The sequence below is a fragment of the Ctenopharyngodon idella genome, chromosome 7, assembly GCF_019924925.1.
Source record: "Ctenopharyngodon idella isolate HZGC_01 chromosome 7, HZGC01, whole genome shotgun sequence".
Lineage (NCBI taxonomy): Eukaryota > Metazoa > Chordata > Actinopteri > Cypriniformes > Xenocyprididae > Ctenopharyngodon > Ctenopharyngodon idella.
The window spans coordinates 25,907,237-25,926,068 of NC_067226.1; the positions used below are offsets into that span (position 1 = coordinate 25,907,237).

Here is an 18,832-nt window from a genome sequence, read left to right on the forward strand (position 1 = left end):
CTCACCATTTTAAGACACATTTATGCTTTGAAGTGGCCTGGAGGCTTGTGGTTTTTGAAGGCTATCCCTCTTGCGTCTGTACACGGTGTTAAGAGCATTCTTGGACTGGGATGTGATGGAAAAAAGACCTACATTGTAGATGAGGCTTAAGCAGTGTTTTCATATGTTTATGTTTATAGAATGCGGCACTGTTTGTATATTGTTAGTTGTTCTCGCTATGGAAAGCATCTCTTACTACAGGATTAGGATTTTAAATACACCTCAAACTATAGGTATTAAACTTTGGTGTATAACTTGTCCTGCACTGTTTATGTTTTAGAGATGAATGATCGCTCGAATCATGCAGCTTGTTGAGGAGAGCTGTGCTATTACTTTTCTAAATGTGTGATTTCTGGTGACTGCTGACAGATAATAAAGTGGGTAAAAAAAAAAAAACATTGAATAAGGGAAACAAGCCATCTGGGGAATGGGGATTTCACTTGGAATGTCATGTAGAGTATCATTTAGACTTGAGGGTGGGTTCTTTTTACTTACTTTTTACATTTTACTTAAAATTCTGAATGATATCAATCCAAAATCTGACTTGTGATGCAGCCTGGAATTAAACCACATCATGTTCGTTCATCTGGCCAGCAACCACCTTTTACAGTTCTTTCTGAACCAAAACAACAAGCTTATGCTGCGTTCACGTCATGTTGTAACAACCGTTATTAACAGATGCCAACCCGTAACGTTCTACCCGGAGCAGTTCACATTCTCAGACTCCGATTAATGCATTTTTATGGCAACACTATCAGCGGCGAAAGTTAGTGTTAGTTTACCCAAAAATTACATTTCTGTTGTTAAGTACTCACCCTCATGTCGTTCCAAACCCGTAAGACCTTCATTCATCTTCAGGACACAAATTAAGATATTTTTGATGAAATCCAAGTTTTTTTAATCTCCCATAGAAAGCAATGAAATTACCACATTCAAGGTCCAGAAAAGTAATAAAGACATTGTTAAAATAGTCAGCGTGACTGCAGTAGTTCAACCTTAATGTTATGAAGTGACGATAACACTTTTTGTGCACAAAAACAAAAAAAATAATGACTTCAGGAGACTGACAGGGTAGAGAAGCTACTTGTTGCTTTCTATGGGAGATAAACCTCTCGGATTTCAACAAAAATATCGAAGGTCTTGCGGGTGTGGAACGACATGAGGGTGAGTAATTAATGACAGAAATTTCATTTTTGGGTGAACTATCCCTTTAAGTTGTTTATGTTCTTATTATTGTATTGTTATGTGCTTTGAAGACTCTGCTCTGGCTGTGTGAGTTCATGTGTTTGGGAGGAGGGAGGGATCTTACGCTTTAAAGGCTAGCTTGCTATTGCTAGCCTCTCAAAAAAAATGCTTTAACATTCAGCACTATTATTGACTTGAATGCACTGACACTATTGGATGAGAACTGAACTGGATGAAGAACGCTGATTTATAGATGAACTGAATTCATTCCAAAATTGATGAACTTTACACAGTTATTGAACCAAACTGAATCAACATTGAAATAAATAATGACTGTTTATTATTGTCTGTTTAGAGCTGCTTTATAGCAGGATTGAATTTTGTTTGCATCATTGAATCATTATTTTCCTGTTTATCACTGTAAAGCTGTTTTGAAACAGAAAGCGCTATATAAATAAAGGTGATTTGACTCGACTACTTGGGACAGTATGCTCTACCTAACAACTATCCAGAACATCCTAGCAACTCCATAGCAACATAATATAAGTCTAATCTAAAATGTTTTATTTCATATTTTTTGAAAATGTTCGAAAAAAGTGCTTGGAAGCACTTCATGTCCTTATTCTTCTGTTTTTTTTCTTAGATCATCACAAAAGTATCCATGCTTAGCACTTCATGCATCACTGGTCAAAACCATTTGTAAGATAACAGAATGATGTCCTTCACATAAACCCAAATGATTAAAGTATTGTCATATGTATCCGCCTTTAGCCGTTCTCCATTCTCGGAATCCTTGTCTTTTATTAGCTTATAAATAGCTCTCCGTTAGTCACGGTGATGGTGTTAGAAGAGCTCAGATTTGATAATAGTGACACACTAGGACTGGAATGTGCCATTTTCTGAGTGCTGATGAGCTGCTATTTTAACTCATTACCATTACATACAGATATAAATGCTCCTATTGATATTTTGTGACTTTAATGCAGCTAAATGTCAAATATCATAGTTACAAACAATGAAAACTAGAGCTCTTTAATGTCTTTAAAAAATGGATTCAATACAGGTTTAGCTTTTATTATTTATTTATACATGTTTATATTAAACTTGTGTGAGTACAATTGCTTTATTTATATCAAATATTATATATTTTATTATTAATAATGTATGTATATGCATAATTTCATCTTCCTGGTCCTTAAAAGTTTTGTAATTGACCTCCATCGTACCTACATTACTGTTCCCTTAATGCATTGAGTGCATCTGTGTCTAGAAGGAAAGATTTTTTGGACGGGCGTAAGTTTGGCATTAGTTTAGCGGTGCACACAATGAAAAGTGCCTACGGCTGAAATTAAAACCCTCTACACAACAAATCCGTTTAGATAAATGGCACCAGACAAAATAGTGCAGGTTCATGCATGATATCACTCAGTAAACATTGTGCAGAACTTCTGTGACTCATGAATCTGATTCTATCGTTTTATTATGTGCCAACAAAGAACTTCAATCTCCCGCCTTCACATTTGTAAAATCTCATTTTTATTCACCTCACAAAAGTCTCTGTTCCTTTGTGTGTTCGTCTGCTGTCCCAATAACTGCCCTCATTCTGTTATACTTCCTCCCACTGAACAAACATGGTGTTTGTCCATGTGCTTTGCTCCCAGCTTACACACACACACACACACACACACACACACACACACACACACATACACACACACACACACCTCTGTTAGCCGTGATGCTAATGTGAATGAATAGGCAGGAAAGTTATTATATGGTTTTACCATGTAGGTCGGCTTCCATGTACCTGGGACTTGGATATTGATTTGCATTCTAACTCTCATTTGGTTTTCATTTCACGCTCAGAGAAGCAGGAGCGTTTTTACGATCTGAAAAGCTTGAACTAAAGCTTTTTGTTAAAGTTATGGTCTTTCCAAGTGTCTGGGCAGGCCTGGGTCAGGTCATTTGCTGTGTGTGTGTGTGTGTTTTTGTGGGTGGTAACCAGAGCAGAGGTGTGAACAGCTGTGTGTTACTACACACAGCTACATCAACGACCATATGTAAAAGCCCTCCCCTCTCAACAAACACGTATCACACACATTCAGTTAAGATGAGAGAGGCTGCTGAGATGTCTGCAGGCATTTTCTTTAGCTCAGTAACTTTACCTCTCTCCTCTTTTTCTCCTCCTCTGCCCCACCGAAGTCAGGATGGCAATTGCTCATTCATGTCTTTTTTTCTTCTCTTTCAGTCGGCCGCATCAGATGGAGGTGAGTACTCTGTTAAACTCTTTCTCACAAACAATATCAATGAATTCATGAAGTTGTTTAATGAATTCTTATGACGGTTTGGCTTGAAGTGGAGATTGCTATTATAATAAATTCATCACCATAAAGACATACAAAATTAAAAAAAATGATTTCAAATTCTTTTTTATCAAAGAATCCTGAAAGAATCTATCGCACTTTCCACAAAAATATTAAGCAGCACAAATGTTTTCAACATTGATTACAATAAGAAATAGAAATGTTTCTTGAGCAGCAAATCAGCATATTAGAATGATTTCTGAACGATCATGTGACACTGAAGACTGGAGTAATGATGCTGAAAATTCAGCTTTGCCATCACAGGAATAAATTACATTTTAAAATATATTAAAATAGAAAACAGTTATTTTAAATTGTATTAATATTTCACAATATTACTGTTTTAACTATATGTATTTTGATCAAATAAATGCAGCTTTGGTGAGCATAAGTAACTTCTTTCAAAAATGTAAAAACCTGTACAGACCCCAAACTTTTGAACAGTAGTGTGTATTTTATGATCTATTTACTTCCATTATATAGTTGAGTTACGTAGGTAAGTTATATATTTTGTCCTCAATATAGAATATTAAATCTATAATATATCCTCTTTATGCACCCTTACAACATGTCTTGAGCAGAAAGTTACACTTTTGGGCTTCTCAGAAGCAAAAAAAAAAGAGTGTCAGTAAAACTGTCAGCAGCCCAGTAAAGGTTGTTTCCTCTGATTTGCCTGAAGGAGGTTATGACAGCAACATTTACAGAGAAAGTTTTGAGGTTTGTCTGGACTTGTCTAATGGAAAGCAAGGAAAACAAATATTATGCATGATAGAGACCGCAGCTGTTTGTGACAAAGATACAGAACAACATGAATTGTAAGCATATTTTGTGCTTCACTTGCTTACAAATCACAAAATCCATGTAAAATGTTAAATTTTTCTGCTGTTAAAATACTTTCTCCTATCCCTAAATTAAAAGTAACTTTGACTTCCCCAAAATGTGCAAACACTGCTTCTATGGTGTTTTCAACATTACTTTGTTAGTTTGAGCAACCTGACCAGCTTAACACATCAACATTGGCTCAACCAATGTTGAAACTTTTGAATGAGACAGTGTTTGACTAACCAGTGTCAGACTGAAGGAAACCTGTTTGGAAAGTCATTATTTTCAGTATCATTTGTTAACGCTAGTGACTGAAATTACGTACTTTGATGATTCTTGACTGTTATCTGCATGCTGTGTGTAGAACATCTTAAAATTTAAAATCATTCCCACTCCTCTCCTCATTCCTCAGTATTAAAGACATCTCAGAACAGAGAAGCAATTTTATTTTAGTGATCCAGACCAGAACAGTTCAAGAATCTCATCCTAAATCATTTCGACTCTGATATTTACTTTTTGCCTGGTCCAGAGCGCAGTGGTGTCGAGCGTCATGACTGCGGCAGTGTGAGCAGTTTGGAAAGTAATGGTAGTCTGCCTAGCGTCAACAACCATTGTCGCTTCTCCGAGCGCCGTGTTGCATCATGGGCCGTAAGCTTTGAGCGTTTGCTCCAGGATCCTGTGGGTGTCCGCTATTTTTCTGTAAGTACTATAGTTTGTCTTAGACATGTGCTTATTGTTAACTAAATAATTTTTTTTTTAATGGACAGTTAGCTTTTGACAGGCTTGCCTTTGTGTATATCAGATTGATAGTTTGTGTTGATTCAGTTATTGACACCATATCATAAAGTAGAAGTGTATTAATGTTACAGGACAGTAGTTCAGAACCAAATGTACTGTTCTATGTTCCTGCAGGAGTTTCTAAAGAAGGAATTTAGTGAGGAAAACATCTTATTCTGGCAGGCCTGTGAATGCTTTAGCCAAGTTTCAGAGCATGACAAAAAGCAGGTAATCATCTGCAACACATACACGGTTTCCCTCGGTGATGCATATTTAATAATCTTTCTTCTTCAGCCTCTCAAAAATGAAAATTCTGTCATCGTTTACTCACCCTTTTGGTGTTTGAAATCCTTTTGTGGATGATAATTCAGTCTGTAAAGCTTCGAAAAGGACAAAAGCATCATAAAAGCACAATAAAAGTAATCTGTATGATTTGTGAGCTATATTCCAGGTGTTTTGAAACCAATTAATATGTGTGAGGAACAAATTAAAATTTAAAGATGAAGGGTGCTTGTCAGTTATTTTAGTAATTATTAATTACCTTTTATCTTTATATTTCCAGTTTTCTTTTTAATTTTACTTTTTTTTATTTTAATAGTCATTTTCTTACACGCTTTTGTCATTTTTTATTAGTTTCAGTTTTTTAAAATGTTTATATTTAGCTTTAATTTGTTTATTTCAGCTTTAGTTTTAGTTATTATAGTACTTCAACTTTAAAGGTTCAGTAGGTGATCTGGGAAATGCTAACGTTAGCTTACTAGCATGGAAAGCATACGATCCCACCCTCCCTGCAAATCGCTGTTCCAAAGCCACGTCTCCTCCAAAACACATGAACGCGCACACACAGACAGAATATTACGATTGGATGAACTTTTTATGGTCCTATGCCTTCCACAGACGATATTTATTTATAAAAATACATTTAGACGGTTTAACATAGTAATTGCTATCAGGATATGAGGAGACTTTCAACCAGTATAACAAAAAATGTTTCTGTAGAGAATCACCTATTGCACCTTTAACTTATTTCATTTCGGTTTGTTGCCAAGGGAACATTTTTACCTTTTTCATCTAATATGTATATTTTTTTTACCTTCATTTCAATTAACGAAAATTATTTTTATTAGTTTCGGTTAACAATAACAACACTAAGTGTATGTATGCATTTTGAATGACATTAGGGTGAGTAAATGATGACAGAATTCTCATTTTTTGAGTAAGTTATCCTTCAAGAGTTCAGAACGTACAGGTCAATAGTTTTTTATCTTATTTTAATCATATTTTTGTTGTTTTTCAGCTGTCCCAGAAGGCCAAAGAGATCTACAATCGTTTCCTCTCAAGTAAAGCCACCATGCCGGTGAACATCGATAGTCAAGCCCAACTTGCTGATGACGTCCTGACGGCTCCACAGCCTAACATGTTCAAACAGCCACAGCTACAGGTCGATGAACTCCCACATTCACACAGTTGTCATTCTTGGAAATCAAATATTAAACCTTGACTCGTCCCTGCAGATCTTTAACCTGATGAAGATGGACAGTTATGCTCGGTTCCTGAAGTCCACTCTCTATCAGGAGTGTATGCTGGCTGAGGTAGAGAGCCGACCTCTCCCTGACCCCTGCCCAATCCCATGTAGTCCCGCCCCCTCCAAGCACAGCCTCGCCTCTGACCGTTCCACATTCTCCACACCTAAAAAGGTACTTATCTCATTACAGCAACAATATCTCAGGGAAGGTTTTTGAGGAATGTGAAAATGGTTTTTGTTTACAAGAATTTTGTCTACGGTTGCCAAGCAAGCATTTGCCATGTTAATGCATTGCTACATAATTTTAAAAATATAATAAAATAATATTAAATAATATCAAACCATAAAAGTATTAAAATATTTAATATTAAAGGTACACTATGTAACTTTTTTTGTTCAAAATTAACTAAATTTAAATGATGAGCCAATACATCATTAATTCTTCTTCCAAAACGTGTATTTGTCTTTCCCTGATTCACTATAGTAAACTTCTTATAAATGTTTATATTTTATACAAACCTCTTCCGGAAGCTCAAACGTGCTGCGTAACACACGAGAATGAACCTCATTGGTTACGCAGCACGTTTTGAGCTTCCGGAAGAGGTTTGTTCTTGCGTGTGTAGCAGGTTTGGTTGAGTTTTGCTTATGTTTGCTGTTCAGTGTTTACATGTGAGTAAAAGCCTAAATTAAATCTGTTTGTCATAACAAGCGATCGATTCTCTTCAGAAAATTTTGACTAAATCACTCGATTCATATGGATTAGTTTTCCGAACTCTTTATGAAGTTTTTGAAGCGTCAAAGTGGAAGTTGCAAAGGCAGTCTGTGGAAGGAAATCTGACAGCATTCTGTCATCAAAAAGATCTTCATTTGTCTTCCGAAGAAGAACGAAAGTCTTACGGATGTGGAACGACATGAGGGTGATTAATTAATGACAGAAATTTCATTTTGGGGTGAACTAACCCTTTAAGCCTGGTAGTGAATGTTTTATGAGCAGTAGAATGACCATATTCATCCGCACAGTCATGCAGAGCCGAAGCACAACCACATCAATGTTCTTTAGCAAAAATGTATGCAGTTTTTTTTTTTTTTTGAACATCTAGAGGGCCAAAAGTTACTCACTGTACCTTTAAATATGAAAATATCATTAAATATTAATTTTAATGCATTTCCAGGAAAAATAACTTTTTGGTTTACCATTTTCTAATATATAATAATAAAAAATAATATATAAGATTATATAATATAAAATTCCATAGCATAACATTACCCATACTAGCCAAGATGGACGTTGCATTTAATGGACGTCCCTTCAACCTGATTCACTGCTATGGTGTTCTGCTTCTGTCTAATTGTGTCATGTTGTGTTACAGGAAAATAAGAGGCCCAAAACAGGCAGGTCAAGTGATGACCTCAGAGACAAACACTCTGATAAGAAAAATGGCTTCTTCTCCTGGTACAGATATCCAAGTATTGGGAAAGGACAAAAGAAAAGAGACCCATCAGATTTACCATACAGTGAGTTACAAAACAATGTCTCATGATTTAATTTCTTGTATAAATAACATCTTATATTTCCATAGATCTGACACTGTCTGCTGTTGATGTAGCAATGAGTACTTACACTGATCATGCTTAATAAGCTGATAGCATTTAAGGCATGTAAACGCTTTAAAGAGTGTTCTTTTAACAGGAAAAGGACAGGACAGTTTAACAAAATTGATCGACACACACCTACCTTTGTTTTCCCCATTACCTGTCGAAATTGGATGTAAATGGATTTAATGATGTCCTGTCAGCTTATTCAATTTGCACACATGTATTTTTGTTCTTTTTAAAACTTCAGGCACTTGTTGGGTGTTCTGTGGGGTTGATTTTTATGAAAAACATATTTCAGCTTCTTTCTTTTTGTTAGATGGTCACTTTAAAATGTGTTTTTTGGTTTTTATAAACTTTCATCCTATCTATTATAAATAACTTCCTCATTTATTATTTAAAATGCTTTTAATGTATAGATTTCACTGTTTTACCTTTGTCCCAGACACAGACTTTCCAACTTAAAAATGAAAAACACCCTTTTTTGAAACCAAAAGCAGAGGAAAAACTTTGTTAAGTTAATTTGTTGACTTCATTCAACAGTTTTTTTTCCCAACAAGTTCATTTTGGTAGTTATTTTTTTATACTTTTATAAACACATTTACATGTTGTGATTGGTTATCCATATGTATGGACAGACTGTAATGGGCGGAGAGAGTCTCAAGGTTCACTGTCTTCTGGTACGAGTCAAGACCTCAACACTTCCTGTTCCGGAGGAAAGAATGAGGTAAGAGGATTGGGAGTCACATTATTGAGTTTAGGAGTGCACTATTTAGAACACTAGGGAGTTACAACAATTCTTAGCCATTAGACATGCAAGGGGAGTTTTTTTCAGCAAATCAAAACAATAATTGTGATTGTGTTTTTAGTGCAACATAAACAAAACATTATTTTGTTTTCCTTTAATAAAAATATTAATATAATAGTTTTCCACACAACACAAGTACTATGACATAATATGTTTCATTAAATTAACTGTAGGCTGTTGACATGTGCCAGGCAACATAGCATCTTGGCACATCAACAAACCAATGTTTTTGTTTCTCTGGGTGTTTTATAATGTGTAAAGCAGTGTGAGCTGAGACGTTCAGGTTCTGTTTGGGAAAAGGACAAAGAGCGATGCATCAGGACGTGTACAGTAATGCTGCCCGACGGCTCAAGCTGCTCCATTCCTCTACGACAGGGCGCCTCCATCAGACAGGTGCTGCTAGAGCTCTGTCAAAAACAGCACATTAACCTGGCTGCTGTCGACCTCTTCCTCACTGGAGGAGAGAAGGTAGAGAGACTCTTTACTAGTTTTATAATGTCTCCTTTAGTTATACTGTGAATGCTAAGCTTGAGCTTTGTCACTGATTTTCCTTTTTCCCCCATTGTTCCCTGCTTAGCCTTTGGTGTTGGACCAAGATAGTATCACTCTCAGCTCCCGAGAACTTCGTCTTGAGAAACGCACTTTGTTCAGGTACATTTTGTTTTTATTGTCTCTCTTTCACACAGATGATCTGGAAATATTCTAGTGCTCAGCTAAAAGTTCATGATAATCCCTGAACATTTAATGACCCAAATATTTGCACCCAAATGGAATTCTGTTTTTTTTTTTTTTTTTTTTTTTAACTTTTATTTTCAGTAGGAAATGCTCTTCAATACCAGTACAATCTGTTCTCATAAATGTAGGAAAGACTATCAAACAAATGTCTTGTGGTTGGCGCTAAACTATAAATAAATCCACCCTGTTTTCTATTTTCAGACTGGACCTGGTACCCATTAACAGATCGGTTGGGTTGAAAGCAAAACCCACAAAACCTGTGACTGAGGTTCTACGTCCTGTGGTTGCCAAGTATGGACTCCACCTTGGAGATTTGGTGGCCAGAATAGTAAGTGATTGGCTGTGACCAATTACACATATGGTTGGCATACTATACATTGTATATTTTTGCGTTGTACACTGTGTACACTGTGCACACTGTTGGTACAGATTTGAATTCACTCTGTTGGTTCAGTGTCATAGGGTGTGGAGTTATGTGGTATAGCAGGAACTCTGCTTCTCCGCTGCAGTTTTTCCCCTCTTAAACGTCAAACAGTGCTCATCTGAGCCATCTTTTAGAAGTTAATGGAAGACAGCACTAAGCAGAGAGAAATGACTGTAATGGTTTGAGCCACTTCCCAGCTCTGCAAAGCATGAAAGCTAGTTTATTTTTAGCCAGTGGCCAGTGGAAGCTTTTACTTATATCGCTTAGCACAGACGTTTTGCATTAACCTTCAAAAGCATAGAAGAAGATCTATGTGATGCTAGCGTGTGGGGCATAGCTTAAACTACAGATATAGAAGCAGGTGCTGACATTTCAGTCATACAGCAGTGTTTGGTACATAGAGGAATGTTCTGGGTTCAAAACTAGTAAATTAAAAACAAGCAAAAAATGTTTGTTGGTGCAATAAATTCCAGAAAACAAAAAAGCAGAAACGTGCAGTTTGTATTTTTGTTTAAGTGCTTGTTTAAATTTGTTCTTCCAAACAAAAATGTGTGTTATATGAACTATAGAGTTGTCTAATTATTCCTTTTAGCAATGGAAACACTGTTCAGGCTGCATAAACCTCTCATAATTTTGTGAATGCAGTTTGCTCATTTAAACAGTACTTTGTGGATAGTAATATCATATAATCATGACAGGATTTGAAAAATATCAGCTGTAATTGTACACAGACAAGGCAATAGTCTCATGTTAACATGTATTATGGGCAGGAAAAAAAAGCAGCATTTCTCAACTGGTGGGTCGCGACCCAAAAGTGGGTCGCAAGACCGGTTTGGGTGGGTCGTGCAGTGTGTAGTCAAAGAAACGACAACAACAAAACTTATTTACTTTTATTTTGAAAGACATGCGTGAATGTTGATGACTGTTCTACAAAGGCTTTGCTCTTCTGTCAGACAGATTTTCCATTACACTGTGCTTCTATTCCATTGTTTTTCTATGTAAACACACTAGATGGATGTGCTTGACCATTGTGCTCACATCTTTTGAAGTGTCTCGTGTATGGCACAGCGTTCTAAAAATGCAGTACTCAAGTTTTTAAAAGTTAACTAAACAGACCTTGCAGGGTTTTTTTCAGTTCCACTGACCTGCATCTCGTGTTGTCATTATTCTAACGCTATTTTCGTAACCTGTTAGGGCTGGTTCACACAGAATGCCTTTTTTGCAGTCAAAATTAAGAGCATAGTGTCAGAGTTACATTGTCAATTATCAAAATGTACCAATAATGTCCATATGTTTTATTAACAGTGACATTAGTATTGTGTATATACCATGGTAATTGTAGTTTATGTAACCTTAGTCTAAAAATACCATATATATTATATATATATATATATATATATATATATATATAACGCTTTCTACGGAGCCCCTGAAAAGGGGCCATAGGCTAACCATAACCATTTATCACGTGAAGATAGTTAGAAGAGATGACTGGCAGGACGATGGCAGAGGATTTGCTGCGCAACAGATCCTGAGCATCATTGACAAATATCTTATCTTGTAAAATGTGTGGTTACTAGTCAGTATCGCCACTCCCTATACACAGAGTATGCGTGATCGTGAATTGGCAAGTGAAAGTAAAAAGTGAGTGTGCATTCAAAGGCGATTTCAATACCCCGCATATTGATAGCGGCTTCCTGATGCCCGCAAATTATATATAATATAATTACCCAACTATATAATTGCGTGAGAATGCAAAAGCATTGAAATATACTTTTTCCTCCAATCATATATTTTTTTTTCCATCATCATGTCCCTTTAGGGGCTCCATCGAATGCGTCATTTCCTTTCCAACCTTTTCAACTTAAAACTGAAAACTTTTTATGCATTTTGGCTGTTCATTTACACGACAACAGTGTTTTGGATGACTTAAAACACAAAATTTTGAAAACGGGATTCAAAGTGCAAGGTTTTGAAAACGATGCCATTATCGTCTCCGTGTAAACTACAAAAACACCAATTTGTGAAAACGGTGATGACATGCCCATGCGTATTACGTGTTCAGTCTATAGGTGTGTAGTATTTCTTTACAAAGTAACATCGCCAACTCCTGGCCTGGCAGCATAATACAGCGCTTTAAGTCGTTTTCACAGATCTGTGTGAACGGGAATCGTTTTAACAACGGTGTCGTCTACTCAAAAAAACACAAAGGAAATTTTTTTTTCCATTTTTAGGACATTGTTGTAATCGCCTCTGTCAGACAAGGATTTATCTGTAATATACTGGGGCACAGCTGTATATCACAGGGGACTTGCGCCATAGTAAAAAAGGTCTAGCAACATCCCTGATTATGGGTACACTTTCAAAACAGTATGTATTGTCCGGTGCAGACTCACAGACTTTCAATGGGTCCCATTGTGAGTCTGTTAATACACAACATTTTGTTTGTTTAGACAAACTGAGATATGCATAGAAATTATTTTCTGAGGCAGTCAACAGCATGCAACAGTCTTTAGACCTTAAATTGTACTGAAACTGGAACATTCCTTCTAGAACTATAACCTGTGTCAAAGAAACAATAACTGCCATCAATCAACATTCATTTGTAAAGTTGTCACATTTAAGCGGCTAATGTTAAATGTTTAAAATTTTTAGAGTGGCGAGACAGAGGTTCTGGATCTTGGAGTGCCCATTTCAAACCTTGATGGCCTACGAGTTGTACTGGAGAGGGCTGATCCAGCTAAAGGTACACACACACACACGTTGAGTTTCCATGTTTAATGGGGACTTGCCATAGACATAATGATTTTTATACTGTACAAACTGTATATCTCCTAAACCTTACCCATCACGGAAAACTTTCTGCATTTTTACATTTTCAAAAAACATAATTTAGTATGATTTATAAGCTGTTTTCCTCATGGGGACCAAAAAAATGTTCCCACAAAGTCAAAAATTACTGTTATTAACTATCCTTGTGGGGACATTTGGTCCTCATAATGCAGGGAATCCCTGAACCACCCACACACATACATGGCCTTGTGCACTATTTACTTTTCCACTTCTCCCTGATAATATCAAGTAATTGTGTTCAAGGTCATTTCAACATTCCTTTGTGTAATTGTTTTGTTGTACTCCTTCACCAGACAAGTCTAAAACACTCAACTCCAAAACACCAGCTGCCCAGAAAGGTCTCCCAAGAGAGGTGAGAGTGACATCAGTAACTGTGATGTTGTAAGATGTCCTGCCTGCTTCGTTCCTTTAAATACTCCTGTGTTGATTCATCTGATATACTCTATTTACAACATTCTCTGTATATTACTAACTCTAAACATGTATGGGTGTGCTGAGCATGAACTTGTGGGTACATGCATGCTAATGGCTTTTTTTTAGTGTTTAGACACAATTCCTATTTTATAAAGGGAATAAAACCTTTATGAACATGTCAGTCTCTAAGACAAATATTCAGTCGTCCTACATCTGTCATTTCTGCATTGCTAGAGAGACGACAGCTCGGCAGGGAAACCGTCGAAAGGAGATGCTGAAGACAAGCATCCCCGGACAGCTGCGTCAGAGAGGAAGAAAGGGAAAAAGAATCATATGGATGAAGCAGAGGGTACTTATTTTCCACTTTTCGCTGAATTTCACTTAAATTTTCAGTGTTATTATGTCCATTGTTTTTGTCAAAATGTATTTGGGAACATAAGTCACACCTACAAATGTTTTAACAAATGTGTTTGCCTTACTGTTTACCTTGAAAAGAGCTTTCTTTCTTTAAAATGTTTTGATATTTTTCCATTATTTTATTTTTATTTTTATTTATATAATAGTATTTATTCATATTTTGAATAAGTTTTTTTTATATATATATTTTCAGGTTTTATTTAAATTTTAGATTGTTTTTGTAACTTTGTTAGGTGCTTTTATTTATTTATTTATTTTCTTTTTAAATATTTCTGTCTTGCTTTATTTTATTTTAGTTTGTCATTTTAGTACTTCAATTTATATATTTTTTTTTATTTCATCTTTATTTAAATTAATAAAAAATAATTTTTAATAGTATTAGTTAACAATAACTGAATATATATATATATATATATATATATATATATGAGTATTATATAATAATAATAATAATAATAATATAATAATAACTATATATATAGTTATTATTATTATTATTTTTATTTTTGTACTATTAATATATATTTCCCAATACTTTTTGGGACATAAAACTGTAGCATGTTTTATTGTCTATCGGCTTAATTTGATCTGGGCTACATGCTATAATGGTTACCGTTTACTTATTGTTTAAATCACTCTTTTTTTTCTAGAATTTTTCGAGTTGTTGAGTCGTGCACAGAGCAGTCGCGTCGATGACCAGAGAGGCTTGCTGAGAAAAGAAGATCTTGTGCTTCCTGACTTTCTCCGTGTGAACCCTGATCCCGAACCCCAACCTCCTGCCTGCTCAACCCCCACATCCCATAAACCCGGCCACACAACCACCACCACAAACCTCCAACCCCGTAAACCCAGCTCCTCTAACGGACACCCCCGTGCACCCAGCCCCGACTCGCCCCCTTTCATCACCCCACTCTCCCCTGTCCTACGCCCTACTGGTCTCCAGGGCCAAGAGGAGGAAGGGCTGGGCGATCTGACTCTGGTGGGGGAGGGGGACATCAATAGCCCTAACTCCACTCTGCTTCCGCCTCCACCGCTTTCTTCGCCTCCTTATGAGGGCAGCTTACCTGAGGCCAACTTCACTCCTCCGTCATGCATTCACAGGCGAGCCAGCCCAGGTATTTCTCCCGCCTGACTAGCCGTGAGTGTGGCTGTGTGTGTTTGCGTGTGGTGGGTGGCGTGTCTGAATGGATTAGTGAAATATTAAAAACACACATCCCATATTCACCTGACAAGACTGACATACACTTGATAGAGTTGATCTAATTTCATATTCATAATTACATACACTTCTGTTGAAAAGTTTGGGGTTGGTAAGGTTTTGTTTTTGAAAGAAGTCTCTTATGCTCACCAAGGCTGCATTTATTTGATCAAAAATACAGTAAAAACAGTAATATTGTGAAATATTATTACAGTTTAAAATAGTTGTTTTCTATCTGAATATATTTCAAAAATATAATTTTCTGAATTTTCAGCATCATTACTCCAGTCTTCAGTGTCACATGATCCTTCAGAAATCATTCTCATATGCTGATTTGATGCTCAAGAAACATTTATTCTTATTATCAACATTGAAATTAGTTGTGCTGCTTAATATTTTTGTAGAAACCGTGATACATTTTTTCAGGACTCTGATGAATGGATAGTTCAAAAGAGCAGCATTTATTTCAAATAGAAATCTTTTGTAACATTATAAATGTCTTTACTGTCACTTTTGATCAATTTCCTTGCTGAATACTTTTTTTTTTTTTAAACACACACACACGCACAAAAAAGTTTTGACCCCAAACTTTTGAACGGTAGTGCTGCTGTTCTTGAAATGGTATACTAGTGTACTGCATAGTACACAGTATGTACTATAAACTGCCTAATGCTTCTTTAAAAATAATATGTGAAACAACATAGATTTTGCACTTATAACCATCATTGTAACCTAATTACAAGAACAAATTAAATGAGTTATAAACACAAAATCATCAAATAGAGGGTCAGATCAAGTGCATTGCATTGTGGATATAGTGCAAGTGCATATAGTATTCTACGCAGGGTATTCTGTTCTATCCTACATTTATCAAATCTAGTAGGGCATCTGGATACTCTGTGTTTGTAGAAAATGTGCATACAATGCACAGTATACAGAAATAGTATTATGCTAGTATGCTATTCAGCTCAGAGTTCGTTTATATGTAACTGTGGACTGTGTAATGTGTTGAAAGCTTTAAATTAACAAGACATTAATTTGTCTTTTCTGTGTTGATGCATCCTTATACAAATAAGACACCATATAGATCATGCTGTTAATGTATATTAAAGACTGTGCTGCTTACAGTGTTTCTGAGGGTTGTAAATAATCATTTAAAAAACTGTCATATAGTGTTTTTATTCATCCTTTTTTTTTACTTTTCCTTTTGATGCAAGCTGTGCAGATGTGTCTCTACCCACCTAATCATTGCCTAAAGTGCCATTCAGCAAAGCTGAATTTCAGATTCAAGCTATAGGCTATGAAACAGTCGCATTGTTGATTTGCTTGCTATCCTGTTTCCTTTGTAGTTGATCATGTTGATTCTGTGTGAATCTGATCGGATCTAATAAATGCTAGCAAAATCAGACTAGACTTTCTTGTGATCTTGTGTGACATCCCTACACTTCTGATCAATTATATCTTTCCTGGTGTAATCATGTTTCTTTGTTCTCTTTTCCTTTTCTGCATCTTAGAAATCCCATTCATACTTGCATCGGTTGCTTTTGAAAAATATGGTGCCTTGTTGATTCCGATTATATGAAGTAATCTAGAGCTGATCTGAAACCAGAAAGCATTATTGGTAACATAACATTTATCCTATAATAATCAAAATCTCTGATATGGTGTATGGCATGTTTTTGCACAAAATTTCCAACCTATTAACATGCTAAAGTAAGATTTCTTTGCATGGAAAGCATTAGTGATCTATGAGAGCATGAACATGAAGAAAGCTCTGCCGTCTACATCATTTGCCTGTTTCCAGTGATCATGAACTAGAAACGCTCTTCTCAACACACTTCATTCTAGCTCATTTTTAGATTTGTTGTAGTAATTTTACTAAACCGGTTTCTTCTCTAGAGTGGTGCAGGGATGACATATTTTTGTAGGCCAACCCAGAAGTTAGTATCACCCTGGTTCCTTAACAATAAGATTTTTCCATTGGCAAAAACATTTTTATAATTAATAAAGTAATGACAACATCCTGAAATTATGCTGAGTTTTGATTGAGTTATGTTAAAACTAATGGCAACATCCTGCCACCTTGTGGTTGGATGTCACTGTCAAAGTAATGTTGCTCAGTCAACAAGTTTTAGTATGGAGTATTAATAAAAAGTGAACAATTGAAAATGTTTACTAACTATTATTATTATATTTAATAATAGTATCCTACAACATGCTGTCTCAATATAATTAATCTAAACTTTATTATAACTTTATTATATTTAACTTATATATATATTCCAAAGCATGTCCATGTTCAGAACAACGTAAAGATGTGATAACCATATAAATAAATCAAGTTGCAATTCCAACCTAAACCTGACATTCATTTAGCTTAAATGAAACAATCCGATTCTTCTGGTTCCCCATTCCCACATTCTATCTGTATGTTTCTTTATTTGTGCTTTGCTGATTTGTTTGCAAACTTTTCTCCAGGTACAGAAGAAGGAAACACGTGCACTTCAGCGGTCAAAAAGCAAGGCACTCAGCACCCCTCCTCAACATCCCAAGTGGACTCATCTGTGCTGGACAAGGGGGTCAGTGTGGAGGGCGTCACTCTGGAGGACAGCTTTGAGGGTTACGCAGCTGAGCTTCGCCAGTGCCAGAACAAAATGAGAAATGGCATTTACCCCCCCACAGAATCGTCCCGTCCCCTCAGCGGGGTGCTGGAAGTCAACGAGAGCGACACTGTGCAATATAAAGCAACGTTTGTCTGAAGGAAGCTGCTTGTTAGACATTTTCAAAGACTGATATGGAACCACTGATATGGATAAAATGTGCATGTGGAAAATATTGTGTATGTTAATAATGTAACCTAAGATTGAAGAGGTTGTTCATTAATATTTTGTAACTTACGACCATTCTTTATTTAATGATAATATAAAACTGTGTTCAGTGTTAGATTGGGATCATAGTGCACATTAGAATATCAGTGTAGCCTAACTAGTTGGGAGCTAGTTGGTTAATAGTGGGAGGTAAATGCAAATGGTTTCAGTAGTTATAGTGGAACTTAGTGCACCAATTCCCATAAATTCCTTTAAATGGATTTTTTGATTTTTTTCAGAGGCTGTCTTGTACTGTAATTTTGGAATTGCGAACACATCTAGTCTTGTTGAACGCGGATTCAGTTATAAAAGCCACAGAAAAATGAATGATTATTAATTATTAAAAATGCATTTTAAACAATTTTAGAGTCATCTATTTTTGTCCCTGTTTGGGCTCACTATGTGTTTGTTGTAAACTTTTTTTGTAACTTTTTTTTTGTAACTTGTGAGATCATTTTTATACTTAAAAGAAGAACTTTTTTAAGGGTTAAATGAAATTTCTGTCATTAATTTCTCACCCTCATATCGTTCCAAACCCGTAAGACCTTCGTTCATCTTCAGAACACAAATTAAGATGTTTTTGATAAAATCCGAGAGTTTTTTTTATCCCCCATAGAAACCAACGTAATTGCCACATTCAAGGTCCAGAAAAGTAGTAAAGACATCATTAAAATAGTTAACGTGACTAATGAGCCGCCGTTCTGACGTAGTACACGGAAGCCTGTACTGTCTATTCAACGTAAACAGCATAGGAGACTGACAGGGGAGAGATGAAATTGTTGAATAAAGTCGTTATTTTTGTTTCATTTTTG

The 18,832-nt window shown here is 35.9% G+C and overlaps 1 protein-coding gene across 4 annotated transcripts in view; it reads left to right on the forward strand.

Moving 5' to 3' along the window:
• Positions 1-18,381, forward strand: part of rgs12a (regulator of G protein signaling 12a) — a 38,959-nt gene extending 20,578 nt beyond the window's left edge. For 3 of the 4 annotated variants that reach the window (XM_051899869.1, XM_051899872.1, XM_051899871.1), the window contains 15 exons: positions 3,473-3,491; positions 4,939-5,108; positions 5,322-5,414; positions 6,484-6,627; positions 6,701-6,883; positions 8,082-8,226; positions 8,943-9,031; positions 9,374-9,580; positions 9,690-9,763; positions 10,049-10,175; positions 12,927-13,017; positions 13,418-13,476; positions 13,773-13,887; positions 14,606-15,070; positions 17,632-18,381. In XM_051899869.1, the coding sequence (XP_051755829.1) occupies positions 3,473-3,491; positions 4,939-5,108; positions 5,322-5,414; positions 6,484-6,627; positions 6,701-6,883; positions 8,082-8,226; positions 8,943-9,031; positions 9,374-9,580; positions 9,690-9,763; positions 10,049-10,175; positions 12,927-13,017; positions 13,418-13,476; positions 13,773-13,887; positions 14,606-15,070; positions 17,632-17,912 (2,262 nt within the window). In that variant the 3' untranslated portion in view covers positions 17,913-18,381. The remainder of the gene's footprint in view (positions 1-3,472; positions 3,492-4,938; positions 5,109-5,321; positions 5,415-6,483; positions 6,628-6,700; positions 6,884-8,081; positions 8,227-8,942; positions 9,032-9,373; positions 9,581-9,689; positions 9,764-10,048; positions 10,176-12,926; positions 13,018-13,417; positions 13,477-13,772; positions 13,888-14,605; positions 15,071-17,631) is intronic. The other variant, XM_051899870.1, reaches the window with a different exon arrangement.
• Positions 18,382-18,832: the final 451 nt, after the last annotated feature.